General features: G+C 40.3%; 3 protein-coding genes and 1 long non-coding RNA gene across 4 annotated transcripts; 2 read left to right on the top strand and 2 right to left on the bottom strand.

The window, feature by feature from the left end:
* Positions 1-230: 230 nt before the first annotated feature.
* LOC110847402 lies at positions 231-2,127 on the top strand. The gene is made up of 5 exons (XM_035853175.1): positions 231-620; positions 696-1,064; positions 1,142-1,360; positions 1,434-1,571; positions 1,636-2,127. Exons 1-5 carry the CDS (start codon positions 231-233, stop codon positions 1,702-1,704), a joined length of 1,185 nt encoding a protein of 394 aa, XP_035709068.1. The 3' UTR covers positions 1,705-2,127.
* Positions 2,128-2,145: 18 nt separating this feature from the next.
* Positions 2,146-11,597, top strand: LOC118436056 (integumentary mucin C.1-like). The gene is made up of 4 exons (XM_035853119.1): positions 2,146-2,158; positions 9,427-10,180; positions 10,246-10,299; positions 10,374-11,597. The coding sequence occupies exons 1-4, from the start codon at positions 2,146-2,148 to the stop codon at positions 10,435-10,437; spliced, it is 885 nt and encodes a 294-aa protein (XP_035709012.1). The 3' UTR covers positions 10,438-11,597.
* A 4,337-nt stretch (positions 11,598-15,934) lies between these two features.
* LOC118434030 lies at positions 15,935-17,097 on the bottom strand. The gene is made up of 5 exons (XR_004833725.1): positions 16,649-17,097; positions 16,517-16,580; positions 16,311-16,440; positions 16,135-16,240; positions 15,935-16,055 (listed from the first exon to the last, which is right to left on the bottom strand). It is a non-coding gene; the product is annotated as an uncharacterized LOC118434030 (long non-coding RNA).
* Positions 17,098-17,859: 762 nt separating this feature from the next.
* On the bottom strand, positions 17,860-21,063 carry LOC110857205 (glycine receptor subunit alpha-4). Its single transcript, XM_022105852.2, has 11 exons — positions 21,006-21,063; positions 20,835-20,921; positions 20,575-20,671; positions 20,334-20,485; positions 20,177-20,280; positions 20,067-20,118; positions 19,856-19,996; positions 19,424-19,491; positions 19,188-19,355; positions 18,823-19,041; positions 17,860-18,415 (listed from the first exon to the last, which is right to left on the bottom strand). Exons 1-11 carry the CDS (start codon positions 21,061-21,063, stop codon positions 18,017-18,019), a joined length of 1,545 nt encoding a protein of 514 aa, XP_021961544.1. The 3' UTR covers positions 17,860-18,016.
* Positions 21,064-21,210: the final 147 nt, after the last annotated feature.

Raw genomic sequence — 21,210 nt, 5'->3', positions numbered from 1 at the left:
AATTTTCTCCTTAATAAAACATTAATAATTTCATTATGAATTTAGATTAAGCTCGTGGAAACACTCTTTAATGATAAGTATTTCGTGTTTCACAAAAACGTATAAGTTTTTCGTACTTGTTGGAGTGGAGTTTTATTACCAAATGTGTGCGCAATAAGTTCGCACAATAATACAGTTTTCACCATTTTGTACTCTTTGTTCTCACATTACATATCTACACGATTACCAAGATGAAGGAATTATATGAGAAATTCTTAAATCTGTGCTACTACCTGCGCTTAATCCCATTTCGTATAAAACTTAAGCTCGTAGGCAAAGATAAATTTGGAGATTCAGTTTATCAGTGCAAGGTTGTCCCTGTATCACGACTCCACGCCACCATAAACAGCAGTCTTTTTGCCGTGTATCTTTTACAAAGCATATTCCAAATTCAGGGTGCTTATTGGGGAAAGATTATTTTGCACCCTTCCATTTTGTTCCTAATGTGGGAAAAAGTGTATGAATGTTTCATGTTGGCATTATTCTGGAGAGCGACATTTTGGAACAGGAAGATTCAACCAGTTTTATGCAAAATTTTAGAATATCAACCAAAGCGGAAAACTTCTCAAGAAGAGAATTTGGTAAATTGACACAAATTTTACGATATGAAACAAGTTTTAAGAAAAATATAACATATATTTACACAACATTTACAGATACGAAGTTCGGTGGTAACAATACTTCTCCTCATTTTCGGTGTAATTATTCCGGTTGCGATTGAACTTGCCGAAATATTTAATGTGGATGGTCCAGATCGAGCAGATAACTACACGGCTAACTTTAGACTTTCATCGGCACAAGTTTTATTTGATCTTTTATTAGTTCGTAATCACACTCATATTTCAGAGGAGGACTTTACCCCGACATATTTTACAATTTCCGTTGTCTACATGATACTACGCACGTGGGGTCGAGTACTTCTCGGCATGGCGAATATGTTATCTTTGACAACAGCGATAACATGCTTATTTGAGGTTAAACAAACGTACAATTATTCAGTTACGACAAACTTCACGAATAAAATGGTAACGCACATACATAAATTTGGAATAAATTTAATACAAATTCAAAATTTTGATCTAAATGTTTGAATGCATTTCAGATTATTGAAAAATACCTCGGCTTATCCGAATTTGTTAAGTGCATGAACAAAGTAAATCGATCAATTCTCTTGTGCCTCATATCTGCCAGTGTTCCTTTAATGGTGTTACGAGTCATCCATGCTTGGGATACGAGTCAAGTGTTTCTAAAGGCGAGTTTCTTCGTACAATTAGTGCAATTGGTCGGAATTTTATTTATTTCTGCAGAAGTCGGTGATAAGGTGTGTATGATTGAATCAGAGGAGTATGCAAATTTGCGTAATTTAGATAAACACTATTGCAGTTGAATATTAGGGTACCCTATTAAAGACGAAAATGTTGGAATTGTGTAAAGACGAGGAATTGAAATGCTGGTCGGATAAAATATTTCGATCTGAACTTGACATTGAAGCGGACAGATTTGTAAATATTTCATACTCTTTCGTGGGATCGGTAAGCAACAAATATTTTTGTCTTTGTGTGAACTATGTAAATGACTGGAGTATTTTTGTGTCAGTTATTCAGTGCCTATTTGGCCTATGCCATTATGCTCTTGCAAATCAACCCATGTCATAGTTGGAATTGAAGAGGATCGAACGGGAGACTTGGGACTGCTTATTAAATAAATCATTATTTAATAAGGTCAATTTATCTACATGTCGGTTTGCTGCATAACTTATTCACCTAAATCCGGTCACAATAATTTAGATAGTAAAAACTCATTTAGTCTATAAGCAATCCTTCAGTATAGTTGATACAGTTTAATGGTCGAGATTTGATTTATAAATACTGTACAATCACCGAAATCCAATCATAAACTGGGTCAATAATTTAAGCAGATTTAGGATTACGATTACTTATGTATACATACAAGAATTTTAATACCCAAAATTGTATTTGACATGGGCATACATTTCTTGTAGAATACTTATGTAAGCCAAGTAATATCAATAATCAAAAAGTAGAGCAACAAAGATAATAATAAAAAAAATGTCAATATGAACCTGCCGAACTTTACTTGGAAAAAATGGTTTATGAGGGTTCACATTACGAGATCAACCACTGTTGAAAATTCCGTCGAAAGGATAGGTCAACGAGACCCTTGAGAACGGAAGTATCATATTCTTATTAAAGATATTCGTATTTAATCCTTGTTCCTGGCCTATATTCAATTTCCTAAAACTAAAAATAAAAACATATCAGCGGTCCTAAACGTTTATCCAAACAATGGATAAATAAAAACTGATTCATCGCGACTCGATAAAGCCTTTTGGACGGCACATAAGTTCCGCCTCGCAGAATGATTGCATTTTATTCAGCTTCAAGCATTGCAATACGACTGTTGCAACTAAAAATCTCAAGATGCGGTTCATTCTATCAATAGCAAGGGAACTACTTTCATTGTCTATATTTCGCCCAAACTAGTCGCATTCGACTGATGCAAACTAAAGTTTTGCATTGAAGCCAGAACATGTAGAAATTTAGTTTAAAGGGAGATATTTCGAGATAGTTCCCCGAAAACTAGCTAGTTTTAAGTTGCAACTTAAAATACCGTTTGAAGATCTTGCTAAATTTTAGTATAAATTCCCTCAAACCAGTGCGACAAATACATGAATTATAAAATAAACAATTTTTTAACTAAACAATTAAAAAAAAACTTCAAACAAACATTAAAAAAAATTTGACATGTTTCAGTTCTAAATTCCTAGTTTTTTTTTTACTCATTGCGGAAACTTTTGCTTCAACTAAAAACCGCACCGAACGATACATATATTGCGCACTTTCAGACTGAAAGTTTCAGTTAAATCTATTTATCCGTTGAATGAGACCAAATAAAATCGGCGATGGACAATGAAAGTGGTTCTCCTGTTAGTATCATATCTATGGGGACGTACTTCGCATACACGAAACCTATACACCTTAATCTCCCATACGCGTATAACAATAATGACCACCCCGATCCAAGTGCACTTTCTAGTCAACTAAATCCATCAAATAACCAGGAACTTAGGCTAGATATAATTAGCACAGAATTTCCAATTACCAATACGGAAGGGTCAAGTACTACAGACGTTACCACTGAGGGCACGACAATCACGCTACCAACTACGGAAGGGTCAAGTACTACAGACGTTACCACTGAGGGCACGACAATCACGCTACCAACTACGGAAGGGTCAATAAAAAAAAAAAAAAACAAGGGTACTACAGACGTTACCACTGAGGGCACGACAATCACGCTACCAACTACGGAAGGGTCAAGTACTACAGACGTTACCACTGAGGGCACGACAATCACGCTACCAACTACGGAAGGGTCAAGTACTACAGACGTTACCACTGAGGGCACGACAATCACGCTACCAACTACGGAAGGGTCAAGTACTACAGACGTTACCACTGAGGGCACGACAATCACGCTACCAACTACGGAAGGGTCAAGTACTACAGACGTTACCACTGAGGGCACGACAATCACGCTACCAACTACGGAAGGGTCAAGTACTACAGACGTTACCACTGAGGGCACGACAATCACGCTACCAACTACGGAAGGGTCAAGTACTACAGACGTTACCACTGAGGGCACGACAATCACGCTACCAACTACGGAAGGGTCAAGTACTACAGACGTTACCACTGAGGGCACGACAATCACGCTACCAACTACGGAAGGGTCAAGTACTACAACGTACCATGAACGACAATACGAAAAAAAAACAAGACGTTACCACTGAGGGCACGACAATCACGCTACCAACTACGGAAGGGTCAAGTACTACAGACGTTACCACTGAGGGCACGACAATCACGCTACCAACTACGGAAGGGTCAAGTACTACAGACGTTACCACTGAGGGCACGACAATCACGCTACCAACTACGGAAGGGTCAAGTACTACAGACGTTACCACTGAGGGCACGACAATCACGCTACCAACTACGGAAGGGTCAAGTACTACAGACGTTACCACTGAGGGCACGACAATCACGCTACCAACTACGGAAGGGTCAAGTACTACAGACGTTACCACTGAGGGCACGACAATCACGCTACCAACTACGGAAGGGTCAAGTACTACAGACGTTACCACTGAGGGCACGACAATCACGCTACCAACTACGGAAGGGTCAAGTACTACAGACGTTACCACTGAGGGCACGACAATCACGCTACCAACTACGGAAGGGTCAAGTACTACAGACGTTACCACTGAGGGCACGACAATCACGCTACCAACTACGGAAGGGTCAAGTACTACAGACGTTACCACTGAGGGCACGACAATCACGCTACCAACTACGGAAGGGTCAAGTACTACAGACGTTACCACTGAGGGCACGACAATCACGCTACCAACTACGGAAGGGTCAAGTACTACAGACGTTACCACTGAGGGCACGACAATCACGCTACCAACTACGGAAGGGTCAAGTACTACAGACGTTACCACTGAGGGCACGACAATCACGCTACCAACTACGGAAGGGTCAAGTACTACAGACGTTACCACTGAGGGCACGACAATCACGCTACCAACTACGGAAGGGTCAAGTACTACAGACGTTACCACTGAGGGCACGACAATCACGCTACCAACTACGGAAGGGTCAAGTACTACAGACGTTACCACTGAGGGCACGACAATCACGCTACCAACTACGGAAGGGTCAAGTACTACAGACGTTACCACTGAGGGCACGACAATCACGCTACCAACTACGGAAGGGTCAAGTACTACAGACGTTACCACTGAGGGCACGACAATCACGCTACCAACTACGGAAGGGTCAAGTACTACAGACGTTACCACTGAGGGCACGACAATCACGCTACCAACTACGGAAGGGTCAAGTACTACAGACGTTACCACTGAGGGCACGACAATCACGCTACCAACTACGGAAGGGTCAAGTACTACAGACGTTACCACTGAGGGCACGACAATCACGCTACCAACTACGGAAGGGTCAAGTACTACAGACGTTACCACTGAGGGCACGACAATCACGCTACCAACTACGGAAGGGTCAAGTACTACAGACGTTACCACTGAGGGCACGACAATCACGCTACCAACTACGGAAGGGTCAAGTACTACAGACGTTACCACTGAGGGCACGACAATCACGCTACCAACTACGGAAGGGTCAAGTACTACAGACGTTACCACTGAGGGCACGACAATCACGCTACCAACTACGGAAGGGTCAAGTACTACAGACGTTACCACTGAGGGCACGACAATCACGCTACCAACTACGGAAGGGTCAAGTACTACAGACGTTACCACTGAGGGCACGACAATCACGCTACCAACTACGGAAGGGTCAAGTACTACAGACGTTACCACTGAGGGCACGACAATCACGCTACCAACTACGGAAGGGTCAAGTACTACAGACGTTACCACTGAGGGCACGACAATCACGCTACCAACTACGGAAGGGTCAAGTACTACAGACGTTACCACTGAGGGCACGACAATCACGCTACCAACTACGGAAGGGTCAAGTACTACAGACGTTACCACTGAGGGCACGACAATCACGCTACCAACTACGGAAGGGTCAAGTACTACAGACGTTACCACTGAGGGCACGACAATCACGCTACCAACTACGGAAGGGTCAAGTACTACAGACGTTACCACTGAGGGCACGACAATCACGCTACCAACTACGGAAGGGTCAAGTACTACAGACGTTACCACTGAGGGCACGACAATCACGCTACCAACTACGGAAGGGTCAAGTACTACAGACGTTACCACTGAGGGCACGACAATCACGCTACCAACTACGGAAGGGTCAAGTACTACAGACGTTACCACTGAGGGCACGACAATCACGCTACCAACTACGGAAGGGTCAAGTACTACAGACGTTACCACTGAGGGCACGACAATCACGCTACCAACTACGGAAGGGTCAAGTACTACAGACGTTACCACTGAGGGCACGACAATCACGCTACCAACTACGGAAGGGTCAAGTACTACAGACGTTACCACTGAGGGCACGACAATCACGCTACCAACTACGGAAGGGTCAAGTACTACAGACGTTACCACTGAGGGCACGACAATCACGCTACCAACTACGGAAGGGTCAAGTACTACAGACGTTACCACTGAGGGCACGACAATCACGCTACCAACTACGGAAGGGTCAAGTACTACAGACGTTACCACTGAGGGCACGACAATCACGCTACCAACTACGGAAGGGTCAAGTACTACAGACGTTACCACTGAGGGCACGACAATCACGCTACCAACTACGGAAGGGTCAAGTACTACAGACGTTACCACTGAGGGCACGACAATCACGCTACCAACTACGGAAGGGTCAAGTACTACAGACGTTACCACTGAGGGCACGACAATCACGCTACCAACTACGGAAGGGTCAAGTACTACAGACGTTACCACTGAGGGCACGACAATCACGCTACCAACTACGGAAGGGTCAAGTACTACAGACGTTACCACTGAGGGCACGACAATCACGCTACCAACTACGGAAGGGTCAAGTACTACAGACGTTACCACTGAGGGCACGACAATCACGCTACCAACTACGGAAGGGTCAAGTACTACAGACGTTACCACTGAGGGCACGACAATCACGCTACCAACTACGGAAGGGTCAAGTACTACAGACGTTACCACTGAGGGCACGACAATCACGCTACCAACTACGGAAGGGTCAAGTACTACAGACGTTACCACTGAGGGCACGACAATCACGCTACCAACTACGGAAGGGTCAAGTACTACAGACGTTACCACTGAGGGCACGACAATCACGCTACCAACTACGGAAGGGTCAAGTACTACAGACGTTACCACTGAGGGCACGACAATCACGCTACCAACTACGGAAGGGTCAAGTACTACAGACGTTACCACTGAGGGCACGACAATCACGCTACCAACTACGGAAGGGTCAAGTACTACAGACGTTACCACTGAGGGCACGACAATCACGCTACCAACTACGGAAGGGTCAAGTACTACAGACGTTACCACTGAGGGCACGACAATCACGCTACCAACTACGGAAGGGTCAAGTACTACAGACGTTACCACTGAGGGCACGACAATCACGCTACCAACTACGGAAGGGTCAAGTACTACAGACGTTACCACTGAGGGCACGACAATCACGCTACCAACTACGGAAGGGTCAAGTACTACAGACGTTACCACTGAGGGCACGACAATCACGCTACCAACTACGGAAGGGTCAAGTACTACAGACGTTACCACTGAGGGCACGACAATCACGCTACCAACTACGGAAGGGTCAAGTACTACAGACGTTACCACTGAGGGCACGACAATCACGCTACCAACTACGGAAGGGTCAAGTACTACAGACGTTACCACTGAGGGCACGACAATCACGCTACCAACTACGGAAGGGTCAAGTACTACAGACGTTACCACTGAGGGCACGACAATCACGCTACCAACTACGGAAGGGTCAAGTACTACAGACGTTACCACTGAGGGCACGACAATCACGCTACCAACTACGGAAGGGTCAAGTACTACAGACGTTACCACTGAGGGCACGACAATCACGCTACCAACTACGGAAGGGTCAAGTACTACAGACGTTACCACTGAGGGCACGACAATCACGCTACCAACTACGGAAGGGTCAAGTACTACAGACGTTACCACTGAGGGCACGACAATCACGCTACCAACTACGGAAGGGTCAAGTACTACAGACGTTACCACTGAGGGCACGACAATCACGCTACCAACTACGGAAGGGTCAAGTACTACAGACGTTACCACTGAGGGCACGACAATCACGCTACCAACTACGGAAGGGTCAAGTACTACAGACGTTACCACTGAGGGCACGACAATCACGCTACCAACTACGGAAGGGTCAAGTACTACAGACGTTACCACTGAGGGCACGACAATCACGCTACCAACTACGGAAGGGTCAAGTACTACAGACGTTACCACTGAGGGCACGACAATCACGCTACCAACTACGGAAGGGTCAAGTACTACAGACGTTACCACTGAGGGCACGACAATCACGCTACCAACTACGGAAGGGTCAAGTACTACAGACGTTACCACTGAGGGCACGACAATCACGCTACCAACTACGGAAGGGTCAAGTACTACAGACGTTACCACTGAGGGCACGACAATCACGCTACCAACTACGGAAGGGTCAAGTACTACAGACGTTACCACTGAGGGCACGACAATCACGCTACCAACTACGGAAGGGTCAAGTACTACAGACGTTACCACTGAGGGCACGACAATCACGCTACCAACTACGGAAGGGTCAAGTACTACAGACGTTACCACTGAGGGCACGACAATCACGCTACCAACTACGGAAGGGTCAAGTACTACAGACGTTACCACTGAGGGCACGACAATCACGCTACCAACTACGGAAGGGTCAAGTACTACAGACGTTACCACTGAGGGCACGACAATCACGCTACCAACTACGGAAGGGTCAAGTACTACAGACGTTACCACTGAGGGCACGACAATCACGCTACCAACTACGGAAGGGTCAAGTACTACAGACGTTACCACTGAGGGCACGACAATCACGCTACCAACTACGGAAGGGTCAAGTACTACAGACGTTACCACTGAGGGCACGACAATCACGCTACCAACTACGGAAGGGTCAAGTACTACAGACGTTACCACTGAGGGCACGACAATCACGCTACCAACTACGGAAGGGTCAAGTACTACAGACGTTACCACTGAGGGCACGACAATCACGCTACTAACTACGGAAGGGTCAAGTACTACAGACGTTACCACTGAGGGCACGACAATCACGCTACCAACTACGGAAGGGTCAAGTACTACAGACGTTACCACTGAGGCACGACAATCACGCTACCAACTACGGAAGGGTCAAGTACTACAGACGTTACCACTGAGGGCACGACAATCACGCTACCAACTACGGAAGGGTCAAGTACTACAGACGTTACCTACTGAGGGCACGACAATCACGCTACCAACTACGGAAGGGTCAAGTACTACAGACGTTACCACTGAGGGCACGACAATCACGCTACCAACTACGGAAGGGTCAAGTACTACAGACGTTACCACTGAGGGCACGACAATCACGCTACCAACTACGGAAGGGTCAAGTACTACAGACGTTACCACTGAGGGCACGACAATCACGCTACCAACTACGGAAGGGTCAAGTACTACAGACGTTACCACTGAGGGCACGACAATCACGCTACCAACTACGGAAGGGTCAAGTACTACAGACGTTACCACTGAGGGCACGACAATCACGCTACCAACTACGGAAGGGTCAAGTACTACAGACGTTACCACTGAGGGCACGACAATCACGCTACCAACTACGGAAGGGTCAAGTACTCCGGCCGTTATTACAACCACTACAACTAGTACAACGCCTACAACTACTGCAACGCCTACAACGACTACAACTACTACAACTCCTACAACTACTACAACGCCTACAACTACTACAACGCCTACAACTACTACAACGCCTACAACTACTACAAGGCCTACAACTACTACAACGCCTACAACTACTACAACGCCTACAACTACTACAAGGCCTACAACTACTACAACGCCTACAACTACTACAACGCCTACAACTACTACAAGGCCTACAACTACTACAACGCCTACAACTACTACAAGGCCTACAACTACTACAACGCCTACAACTACTACTAGACCTACAACTACTACAAGACCCACAACTACAACAAGACCCACAACTACAACAAGACCTACAACTACTACCCGAAGGCCTGCTCAGCCATTCCTGTGCACTAGGGACGGTTATTTTGCCATTGCTACACCAGCAGATAAAGCTCGGTTCTGTCCAAGATCTAATCCGCTATGTGACTATGTTGCATGTTCGTGGGACCCCAGTCAAGGAAGATTTTTCCGTGTGTTTTACAGGTGCCCATTAGATTCCAACGATAAGGATTACAATTTTGTGGAGAGTACACAAACCTGTGTTTTAGCGGCTTTGTCGTCGTAAGTAATCCGATGAAGTGAATAATTTGTAGAATAAATTGAAACATTTCTTTATCATGACTTAGTCCAGGTGGAAATAAAGAAGGGTTCCATCCTTCTCATTGCCCACCCGTTTTGAGGTAAAAACTTGAACTATGTTTTTGTCAAAAAATTTTTAGCAATAAGTCGTAACAATATAATTTTTATTTCGAAGGTCTAGCGTCTCTACGAAGTGGATTTTATACTTCTTTTTGGTTGTAAATCATCTTATACATTGATGGAACTGATGAAGCCAAAAAAACGAAAAATTGGAGTACATGCATAAATAATATGTATGCAAGTACTCCAACCAAACCCCTTGAGGGTGCGTTTTCTTAATTTCTACCGTTGTCTGAATTTCCTCATCGGACTGAGATAGAAGATAGGTCACCCGTGACAAGAGGTCACCTGCGAAAGATTTATTTAGTTTAAAAAAAATGCCGAGAACTACACCCCCTGAACCTGTGGTTCTCAAATTTCGAACGTTTTCTAATCACTAGTCTCATCTGACCAAAATTTTTATATTTAAGTTTACAGCAAGATTTTGGATAAGTAATTATCTCTGTATAATTTTGGAATTGCAGTTAGGTCTTTTTCCCCGTTTTTATTGTGTACTTAGGTAGTTTTAGAATTAGTCCGGCGATATGCATTTTATTATTTTATAATAATCCTACCAGACATATTTTACGTTTTATAACGTAAAATGCGTCTGGTAGGATGCAGATAGGATAATTATATGTATGCATGGGATGCGTGAAATAAAAGTATATAAGCTTTGTAAGACAAATTGTCTCAGACATTGTCTAAGACAATGTCAAAAATTCATAAATTTATCATGTTTAATTTTTAATTTATCTATCTAATCCTTCTTCCACTCTTATTAATATAAAGCTCTCATTACTAATAACCTTATTGCCACTTTTCTATTATAATATGAATATTTATTGTACATGAACAGCTTATACAAATCCATTCACAAATACGATTACTGGCCAAGTTAAAAGTTTTAGATCTTATTCGTATACGCTATTTGCGACTAAAATTAATTTTTAATTAGGACAAGTATTTTCAGAAAAGCTTATTCCTACTTTTTTTTTACTTGTATTTAACCTGAGAATGCAAATTATGAGAAGCTAGTATATTTGAAATATAAATATATGCTAATATCACATACATATTTATTTAAATACATGTATGGACATACATGGGCAGAAATATTCATTTTAGTAATAAACAATAGACTGAATATTTTTAGCTCACCTATAGTATTTATATGTTGTATGTATGTAATGATTTTCATGTAATGAATGCTGAGCTTACATATGTATGTATGTAGTTGCACGACTGAAATCTGGATTTAAATAAATATTATGCATCATGCAATCATATAAACGTTGAATTCGAGTTATAAGAATATTTGAACTTTTCACCATTTCATATTTCCATTTAGGAATAACTTCAGAAAATCTTATTTTTATAATTCCTTATCTTATAGAATATTACTAAATAACCCGTACATAACACGAAACTCTGCTAGGAATACAAATCGCTATACCCAATTTTGTTAGCAACTCTAAAATTTTTGTTGAGTATAACAAATATGTAGCTCAACAATGAGTTGATACTTCGAGAACCCTTATCATATTTTCCTTACATTAGCAGAAGAGGGATTAACCAGTCCACGCAATTCTGCCAAGTCACTAAAGATGACACCTTGCTAAAATATGTACCATTCCCCTTGGTTAGTTTCGATGGCTGGCATGACTGCAAGTATTTCCTGACCCAGTTTGACATCTTTTTACGTTTCATTATCATTAAAAAAGCACATGTTTTCTCACCCGGATTCGATAACACTTTAAAAAGGAACTGGATAATTATAAACAAGTCGAAAGCCACAATGGAAAATAATGTCATTGCGGGTACAGGCAGTCTTCCCTTCGTCGAGATGAGAACATACAACGCCAAGCATTCTACGAAATAAATCGTCCAAATGCACACATGCATTGTTGCACCTCCCCAAACGTTATTCCGAAGCTGTGTCAATATCTGAATGTGACGATATTTCAGAATGGAATAAATATTGGTTTGGATTTCCCTGAAAAATTTAAGAACATAATTTTCAATTAAGTACATACACAATGTAGATAAGATTATGAGGTGCAAAAGTTCAACAATTGGTCACCTTTCTAGCAAGCTGGTAAATTCGAGCAACACTTCTCCCGGATATAGCAAAGAGCTATACATGGACAAAGAGACGACGCCACAGAGCACGGACCACGTGTATCCTTCCAACAGGCCAACGCATACTCGAAACCATATCACAGCCTGACCATCGTCTTGCCAAGATGTGCAGTTCAACACCACCAGAGAACTAATTATTGGCGGCATGCATGGTTTGTGGAGACTTGTGACGAACAGTGCTGCCGGCACTAATATTTCGGTGGAGAGAATTAGAAATCCCATTGCAAGAAAATATCGATGAACGTAGCTTTGTGATCCTTCAAAGAAAATTAAAAACAGCATGAAAAAAAGTTATGATTTTGAAATCTCTCAAGTTACTTACCTCTTTCTAGACAATTGGTCTCCAACCATGTGGTAGCTTTCAGCATGAACATGATCTCGTCCTTCGCCAAGTGGCAATGAATGACAAAATAAATCGCGGTGGAGAACGGGACCATGAAATAAATCATGCTGAAAATCTCCCAGTTTTCGGGGGAAACATCACTAGGAAAAGCATATTTGTAAATGAACCAGTTCAAAATAAGGAGAAAGTGCAGGATGAGATTAGAAATTGCAAACACGGCAAGGAATCTGTCACGCAGGGAGGAACTAATCTGAAACTGTGTCCCGTTAAACGTAATGAGACACATTCTGGTCCAGCTACTAAACCGGAATGTTTTCAGGAAAATTGGGATGTTGGATGGGACCAGGTTAGGATCCCAGATTTGTAATAGGGTTTGAAACAGAGTGTCAACTATTTGGCAAATTCGAAGACTTAAACAAATGAGCTTCATTTCGAATGCGAGGCAAGTCATGAGTTGTTGGCTGGTAAAGTTCAAGTGGGGACAGTTGTACATATTTAGTTTAGCTATGACGGAAACAAATTGATCAAAAAGTACAAATTGTAATACAGCGGAATGCTTAAGAAGTTATAATCAGGGGTAAAATCGCGAGTTTCAGCTCAACAATAGCAAAATTAAAAGAAGTCAACTAAATAACAAAATTAATGAATTTGTTTATTTCCAAGGTATTAATCGCCTTATTGCTGAATTCTGACCAGATTTGAGAATGGATAGGTATATACATTTCTCAATATTTCATGAGTTATGTAAGGTAAACATACATTAATTGCCTTTTTAAGGAAAGAAACCATAATAATAAAGGTTATAACTTGCATAAGATCTCAATTTATGATTAATTAATATGATAAAAGTACTTAAATTTTCTAATATCCTATCTAAATTTATACGTATGAAAGTTTATTGCTGTTTTAATTCCTGTTAATAAAATAGTATTTTTACGATTGGAAATCAATTATTTAGGTAAATGATCATGTGCTGGGTGGGTCCAATGAAAATTGTATGTACTCTTATTTTATTTGCTGTAAAATCTCGCGGTAAAAAGGTTTCCACCTGCCCCATACAGTTCGCACCCAATTCCATTCAAAGCTTATGGCAACTTAAAACTTTAGACATAGGGTTTTGAATGGAAGTGGGTGCGAACTGTATGGAGCAGGTGGAAACCTTTTTACCGCGAGATTTTATAGCCAAAAAAACAGGAGTACATGTACATTTCGTAGTATCATATAAGGAGGTATACATATGTATACACATCTGCCTACGCACAACGTATGAACAGTTACAATGTATGTTTTTACCAAATGAAATAGGAGATAATTAACAAAACGGTCAAAGGGAAGTTGCCAAATTGTTATTACAGACAAATTGCCATGATTTGATTGGGCATTTATTGAACGCATGTAAAATAATTTCCTCTAATTTTAGAACAAACCATTTATTTTTCTTTTAATTATAATCTTAAATTAATTTAATGATTTGCGGAAGAGTTTACTTTTACTTAAGGATTTTCTGTCTCCATTAAAATTTAATAAAGGGTCTACATTTACAAACGTATGGAATTAAGTAAACCATTATTATCCTAATTTTTAAAAAATCGGCCAAAGCATTTTTCTATTTTTTCCATTTAGCCCAAATGTCGAGGCAACATGAGACATTTAGCGCTATATGAGAAATATATAGTATGCGTTCACGAAACTTCAATGTTAATGGTTTTTGACCGTGTGGTTCGACCTTATGAGCTAGGGGGATGCGGTAAAAAGCATTCGAACCAGCTTACAAATATAGATATAGGGCACGCGTACCGTTTTCAAAAATTTCGAATAGTTTTTGAAATATCCACTAAAACGTATTTTTGACTAAAAAATCACAAAATGCTATCCTGAATGAATTGGGTGCATGATGGAGACTTGAAGTAAATTACAATCACATCCGGCAGTAATTTGTCTACAACATTTACATTTAGACCCTTTCGAATTAAGGCCTCCTGGAGGCCACAAAATTGAAAATTCACAATTTTTAATTCCTCAATCTCACCGATGTACAGCCTTCGTGAATGGGTTTTTATCGCCGATCACCACGGATTTCTATTCCTTAGATGTATGAGGAGTGCAACGTGGCCATCAACTTATAAATATGACCGTGGCGGAATTGTAATAGTAATTTTTTGAAATTTTCACTGAATAATTTTTGACGGGTATACCAGTCCCTAAATGCCCCAGATGAGTGGGAGTCAAACCAAAATATCCAAGTTTTATGTTTTAGAAGTAACTTCAGCAAATTAATGCGAAGAATTTGTCCGCCCACGCCCCTTGACCTCAGGGGGAGTGGTTATACCCAACACAGTAAAATCAAAATAATTTAAGAAGAAGTGAAAATTTTTCTATTCTGCTTTCAGCATGTGGTATTATAAATTAATAATGAGTCACGACCACACCCCCTATGACAATTATGGGGTGTGGTTTGGGGTAAATTGAGATTATTGTTGAAATTGATGAATAATAGCAAGATTAATGTTTTTGCCTAGTCGGGAGTGGTTTGGGGACAAATTAAGACATGAATACATTGATTATAATGATGAAAAATAGTACAATTAAATTGTTTTCCTGGAACTTGGGAGGTTGGGGCAAGTGCTTTATGGAGGTTGTAACATTAGGGAGGTGTAACCAAAATATGTGTATGTTAATGTTAAGGTGAAAAGCATCAAATAAGTTGGGTGGTAAAACCACAGAAAAATCTATTTTTTCAGTAGTACAGCCTTCAATTTTTGTAGAAAGCAGAGTATTAAGGAGAGAAAAAGAATTAAACAAGATGTAATACCCTTTGCTTAAATTAAATATTTTTACTGAAAAAATAGGGGCAACAATTAGGTTGTGCAACCCAGGAGACAAAAACACAACGACTCTCTGCGACTTCGCAACGAAATTCAACAGCGAGTCGTTGCGAATCGCTAGCGAATCGACGTCGAAAACAGAGCTACATGACCGCCGACTCTTTGCGAAAGAGCAGCGAATTCGCGACTTACGCAACGACTCCGCGCTACTTCGCAGCGATTTCGAGGCGAGGTTTCGTCATGAATTCGATGCGATCTCGCTGCTAACTAGTTACGAATTTGTCGTTACACATTTTGTATGGTCAATTTAAAATATATTTATTAACGGTAACACCAGGACAACAAATTTAAGTATCATAGTGAAATAGTTATTTTTAACAAAGTCTCATTGTTCCGTCCAACTGTTGTATTTTCGGCGTTGAAAGGTGTGAAGCTTGGCGCAGCTTTCCTATAAACAAAGAAAACACACTTCGTTTAATTTATCATCACAATTTTCACTATGCTCTTTGCTTATAAGAATCGCTTACATTTTCTTGATATATCTATCAGCTGCTCTCTTCAAAATTTTTGGGAAGGCTTCATCAACAAATTTTCTTGTAACAGGCATGGCACAAGCTTCAGTTGATAGACTTTCTGAAATACACAATTGTCACGATTAAGCTTTCTTACATACATCAACATAAATACTGAAACAAGGATTTACCAAATATAGCCTGATTAAGTTGAGGATAACTTAAAAATGAGTTTTTCCCACTTCGTCCCTGGTAACTGTGCCGTGAAAGTAATTCATCCGAACATAAGTTATCTCCTCCACATCCCAAAAGCACATTATTCTGTATGGAAACAAAAAATTACAACTTTGAACTTTGGAGATCAAAGGAATAACAAATACATAGTTCAAATAAATACCAATTCTCGCCTGGGAGCAAGATCTTTCAAGATTTGTTCCAAACTATCTATGGTGGCCAGGGTCCTAAGAGGAAAAAATTGCACTAACAAGAGGATCCCAATTTAAAAATCTAGTTAAACCATTGCTTATACCAAAATATAAAAATTCTCCTTTTCCAACGGGAAAACTATTTGTAACTTTGGCGTTTCCAAGAATGTCCTTACATCCTTCGGAAAATAATCAAAACACATGTGAGTTTTTAAAATTAGCAATGATTCTGAAGTAGAATTTCTAGTGATATTATTACTCACTGCCCACTTCGTTATTTCAAATAAATAGTCCTTCTCATGCGAATTGCTATGTTTAAACTTACTAAGTTCACCGTTGGGAACGTTAACGTTTTCAAAAACTTCAATAGAATTGTCTGATGAACATGAGGGCCATAATTCCAATTCATTCGTCTCTATACTAAATGGTCGTACTTTAGAATCACTGTACACTTGTAAATCGGAAGGGTAACTAGTTATTTCAGGTGCAGTTGGCTGGTTTATAAAAAAATTGTAACTGTTTTATAAATTATTCGTCGTAGTATCTTTTACTCAAGAGATGCTCGCACGTGTGCTCATGGCTAAGGTTGGAACTAGACTACCATTTAGAATTATGATGATGCTGGAGGCGCAGCGAAGTCGTTGTGATTTCGCTGGGAAATCGCAGCTCGATTTGTTGACTTAATTGTTGCTCGGAAGTCGCTGAGAATTCGCCCCGAATTCGAGGAGCTTTTTCTTTCATCGAAAATAAAGCGAATTTTTCTTCACGAATTCGTAGCGAAAGTTCGTAGGTCTTTCGCTGTTACATATTTCGCTGCGATTTCGTGCAGAATTCTTCGTGAAGTAGTCCTCGAAATCGTGGCGAATTTTCGCTGCAGCGAATTCGCTCTAAATTCGCTGTGTTCGCAGAGATTTCGACCATCGAATTGTCTACTGGGAAGTTCCATAACTTCCATATAAATTTGCAGATCATAGCTTGCTATTTAAACTCAGAATGTTTAGTTTGTCACGTTTCCTTTGCCTAAGAATTACAGTCCATTTATTTACCATACGACCCTCGACGTCACCACTGCAATGCTATTAGTAATGAGAGTGATGACGTCGAGGATCGTATGGTAAATAAAACAAGAGTATGTACATATTTGTATTAATTAACTTGCTCTGTACATGTCCACTTCTTGAAAATAATGGGCAATATTGAATACCACTGTGAAACAAATGAGCAATTGTTGCCACTATTTTTTCAGTAAAAATATTTAATTTAAGCAAAGGGTATTACATCTTGTTTAATTCTTTTTCTCTCCTTAATACTCTGCTTTCTACAAAAATTGAAGGCTGTACTACTGAAAAAATAGATTTTTCTGTGGTTTCACCACCCAACTTATAACACATAGACATTCAATGCACCAATTAATTGAAAAGTATCTAACAAGAATCTAATTGCTTTTTTCTTATCAGTTTTCTTATCAATAATTAAGCTGAGATTGTGAGGTTCGTGCTCACCACGTAGAGGTCAAGATCATTGTCCACTTTGCTGTGAATGTACAAAATGATCCAATACACGGTGCAGAAGAGGACGAAGGAGAGAGGGAAGACCCACTTGGAAATGTTGTCGATTTTCTTCCACAACAGGATCTGCTTTCCAGTCTTGGGATCCGTCCATTGCAGCGGAAGCTTCATTCTTCCCACATTCTTGTCGAGGCTGGCAGAACTTGTCGTAGCGATGCTCTTAAGATCCGCATTTTCAAAGCTATCCTTGTGGTCCAAGGGCGCCAATCGGCGGTGACGAATCCGCTGATTTTGCAAATTTTGTTCAATAGGTTGTCCAGTCATGTCCATTTCGGTAATTATTTCAGAACTGTTTGTTCTATGCTGTAAAACGGAGATGAATAGGCAGATTGTCAACTAGATCTTGGTCATGAAAACATTAACATTAATGCAAACATTTTCATTACAAGTGTTATGCATGTTTGCATCGCAATATAATTTTGAAAACAATTGTGCGAACTACATATGTGCGGGCAAATACTAGCCTTGCAGATGTCCATAATTTTTCAAGACAAAATTTTTTGCGAACTTGGGAACTTTTTTTTTTTGTTAACGTTGCTAACGATGCGAACACGTCATGAATAACCTCAATATTTTTATCTGTAGCAAATATTTTTAGTTATTTTAGCGTTTCTTTATGGGTCTAAATTAAAAATTTTATACATTGGTCATGGTCTCCGTTTACAGTGTACGATACGCTAGAGTAAAAACCGTCATTTTTTGTTACTAACCATAAGCATTTCATCAATATCTCTCCCGTTTCTGGCACCATTTGGCTTCATGGTGTAGTCATGTTGGGGTGACAATCCCGGCTGACTAAAAAATTTCAAGTGGTCTTCATGATAATGGAATTTGGCATCCTCCGTCAACGAAAAGATGACCTTTGCAAGCACGAATTCTCCCAACGCGCCAAACACCCAGACCATACAGCCAGCCATCCAAATATCTACCTGAATATTTTTAACATAATAAAGCTTTTGGCATTAATGATAATTTCATACTAATTACTTAATTAAATATGCGAAATATTAATTATGCAATGTTGTAACTATGTATACAAACATAATTTATGCAAAGTGACATAATACATATGTACCGCTTTAATATATGCCACCGGAGGCAGGTCAGTTTTGAGACCGACAAATTGCGTCACCAGGGTCAAGATGGACGTTACCAAGAGCGACATTCGGGCCGACAAGGCATTAAGCTCCAACCAGAAGCTGAACCAGCTTAAACACACGACGAGAGAACAGGGGGCAAATGTCTACCAATTAAGCAAATCGATATTCAAATGGCGTCATAAACAGAAAGGGAATAAAAATAAGAATTCACCTGAATCAAATGATTTCCCATTAATCGATCAAACCTGAAATAGGCGACTAACTGGGAAAAGTTCTTCGCTGAAAGTAAGTAAATATAAATCAATAGTAATAATATGTACGGATTATGATTACCATTTTATGATACTTGGGTACAATACGTGTAATTTTTTATCGCAGTTTAGACAAAATGCTACGATTATATGTATTTCTGGCTTGCAATTTGACAAGGAATTTCACTCGAATGTTTGTAACCTAGTAAACCAGCTATGCAAAATTATGGTATACAGTTTTGTATAGAACAAAGACGCCCTTAATCTAAATATGATCATAAATACGCAAATTTGTAAAATGATTTTCTTGTATAGTCTTTGTAACCTTATGTATTAACTGTGTTGTAAGTTGTATGCAATTATGTAACAGGTATTAATATTTGATTGCTCACCCTCGTTGAACCGAGGTACGGACGCTATGCTAAAATGAAGCGGTCTTCTTGGTTCAAATTGCAACATTCTTAAGTCAGGGTTGATCGTGAAGGGTTCATACTCCGCCCACGTGTACTTGACTTGGGTTTCGTCAAACGAAACTGAACATTTAATGAGAAAATTTAGAATTTTTATGAATGCACGATCCTGTTCAAATGCTTGAAATTTTACATGATTCTAAAAACATGGGGCACAGTTGAGAGTCAAATGGGAAATAGCGATACTAAAATTTCAATTTTTTAAAATCTTGACTTTTAAATTGTTAATGGTTAAATTCTTACGTTCATTGCGCAAGCTACTGTTATAAAAACATTCACGGAGTATTGGACGGTACGATTTCGAAAGACGTAAACGCTCACTAATTTCTGCGTTAGTTGGCCAACGTCTGTAACAAAGTATGTATTTAAAGTGGGAACTTTTTTCATAATAAAAGCTTGCCTGTAGATTTTGCATTCACAACGAAGGGATGAGGATGCCAGATCAGATCGACAAACTCCAGTGGTAAAATGAGATTGTCTTTTCCGTCAAACCACTGCTCGGCAAATGCCAGCCTTTCGTCCATCCAACGCTGGGTTAGGGTCATGTCCATTCTGGATTAATAAATGTTTAATAAGTACCAATATGCTAAGTTACATGCATAAATTTACTTTAAACATTATGGCCGGATTTATTTACTTGCCTGAAATCCATATCTGCTGCTTTAATAGGATTTATGGCTTGGACATGAATGTTTACCATAACATCGGTTGGTTCCCTTCGGTGGGAAGGTCGATGTTCTGGGGAGGAAATTATAGCAGGTAAAATACTATGATTTTAGATTTTAGAAACTTCGTAATTAATCCGAAACTGTAGTGTTATCAAATTTGTTACAGTTTGTTTAACCACTGTATGACCTGATTTTGGAATGATTTTTGACCCTGGTATTTACGATCTTCTCACCTTTAGAATAATTTGTTGGCAGTTTGAACGTATCATTTCTACCAGACGCGGCTGGAGCAGGTTGGCTTCTGACAAGCACTAATTGTGCTGAAATTAGAATTTGTAAAACAGTAATAACAAAATGAAAAGCAAGCTCCATCTTTGTTACGAGATTTTGAAAATTGTTGCTACTTGGATTGCCGTGATCACAATGAGAGCCTTTGACGAATAAGCTTTTATACTCGAACATATTTACTATTAGTTAAGCAGATATTCCGCCACTAGATTTTTTTATTGGCAAAAATTAGGGTGTATTGGCGAAACAATGTCGTAATGAAGAATTGTCATGCTTGCTAAATGACGAATTCCTTATTATTCTGAGTGAGTATTAAAGATT

Source organism: Folsomia candida, unplaced genomic scaffold, assembly GCF_002217175.1.
Source record: "Folsomia candida strain VU population unplaced genomic scaffold, ASM221717v1 Fcan01_Sc001, whole genome shotgun sequence".
Lineage (NCBI taxonomy): Eukaryota > Metazoa > Arthropoda > Collembola > Entomobryomorpha > Isotomidae > Folsomia > Folsomia candida.
This window is presented reverse-complemented; position numbering and strand designations above follow the sequence as displayed.

Excerpts from the sequence above, each read along its gene's own strand:
- LOC110847402 (XM_035853175.1), top strand. The coding sequence starts at position 231 with ATGAAGGAATTATATGAGAAATTCTTAAATCTGTGCTACTACCTGCGC. Across the intron at positions 621-695 it reads CTTCTCAAGAAGAGAATTTG|ATACGAAGTTCGGTGGTAAC; the intron begins GTAAATTGACAC and ends CAACATTTACAG. Across the intron at positions 1,065-1,141 it reads CAAACTTCACGAATAAAATG|ATTATTGAAAAATACCTCGG; the intron begins GTAACGCACATA and ends AATGCATTTCAG.
- LOC118436056 (XM_035853119.1), top strand. Across the intron at positions 10,181-10,245 it reads GTTTTAGCGGCTTTGTCGTC|TCCAGGTGGAAATAAAGAAG; the intron begins GTAAGTAATCCG and ends ATCATGACTTAG. Across the intron at positions 10,300-10,373 it reads CATTGCCCACCCGTTTTGAG|GTCTAGCGTCTCTACGAAGT; the intron begins GTAAAAACTTGA and ends TTTATTTCGAAG.
- LOC110857205 (XM_022105852.2), bottom strand. The coding sequence starts at position 21,063 with ATGTTCGAGTATAAAAGCTTATTCGTCAAAGGCTCTCATTGTGATCAC. Across the intron at positions 19,492-19,855 it reads CGTACCTCGGTTCAACGAGG|CGAAGAACTTTTCCCAGTTA; the intron begins GTGAGCAATCAA and ends ACTTACTTTCAG. Across the intron at positions 19,042-19,187 it reads CGGTGGCATATATTAAAGCG|GTAGATATTTGGATGGCTGG; the intron begins GTACATATGTAT and ends AAAAATATTCAG.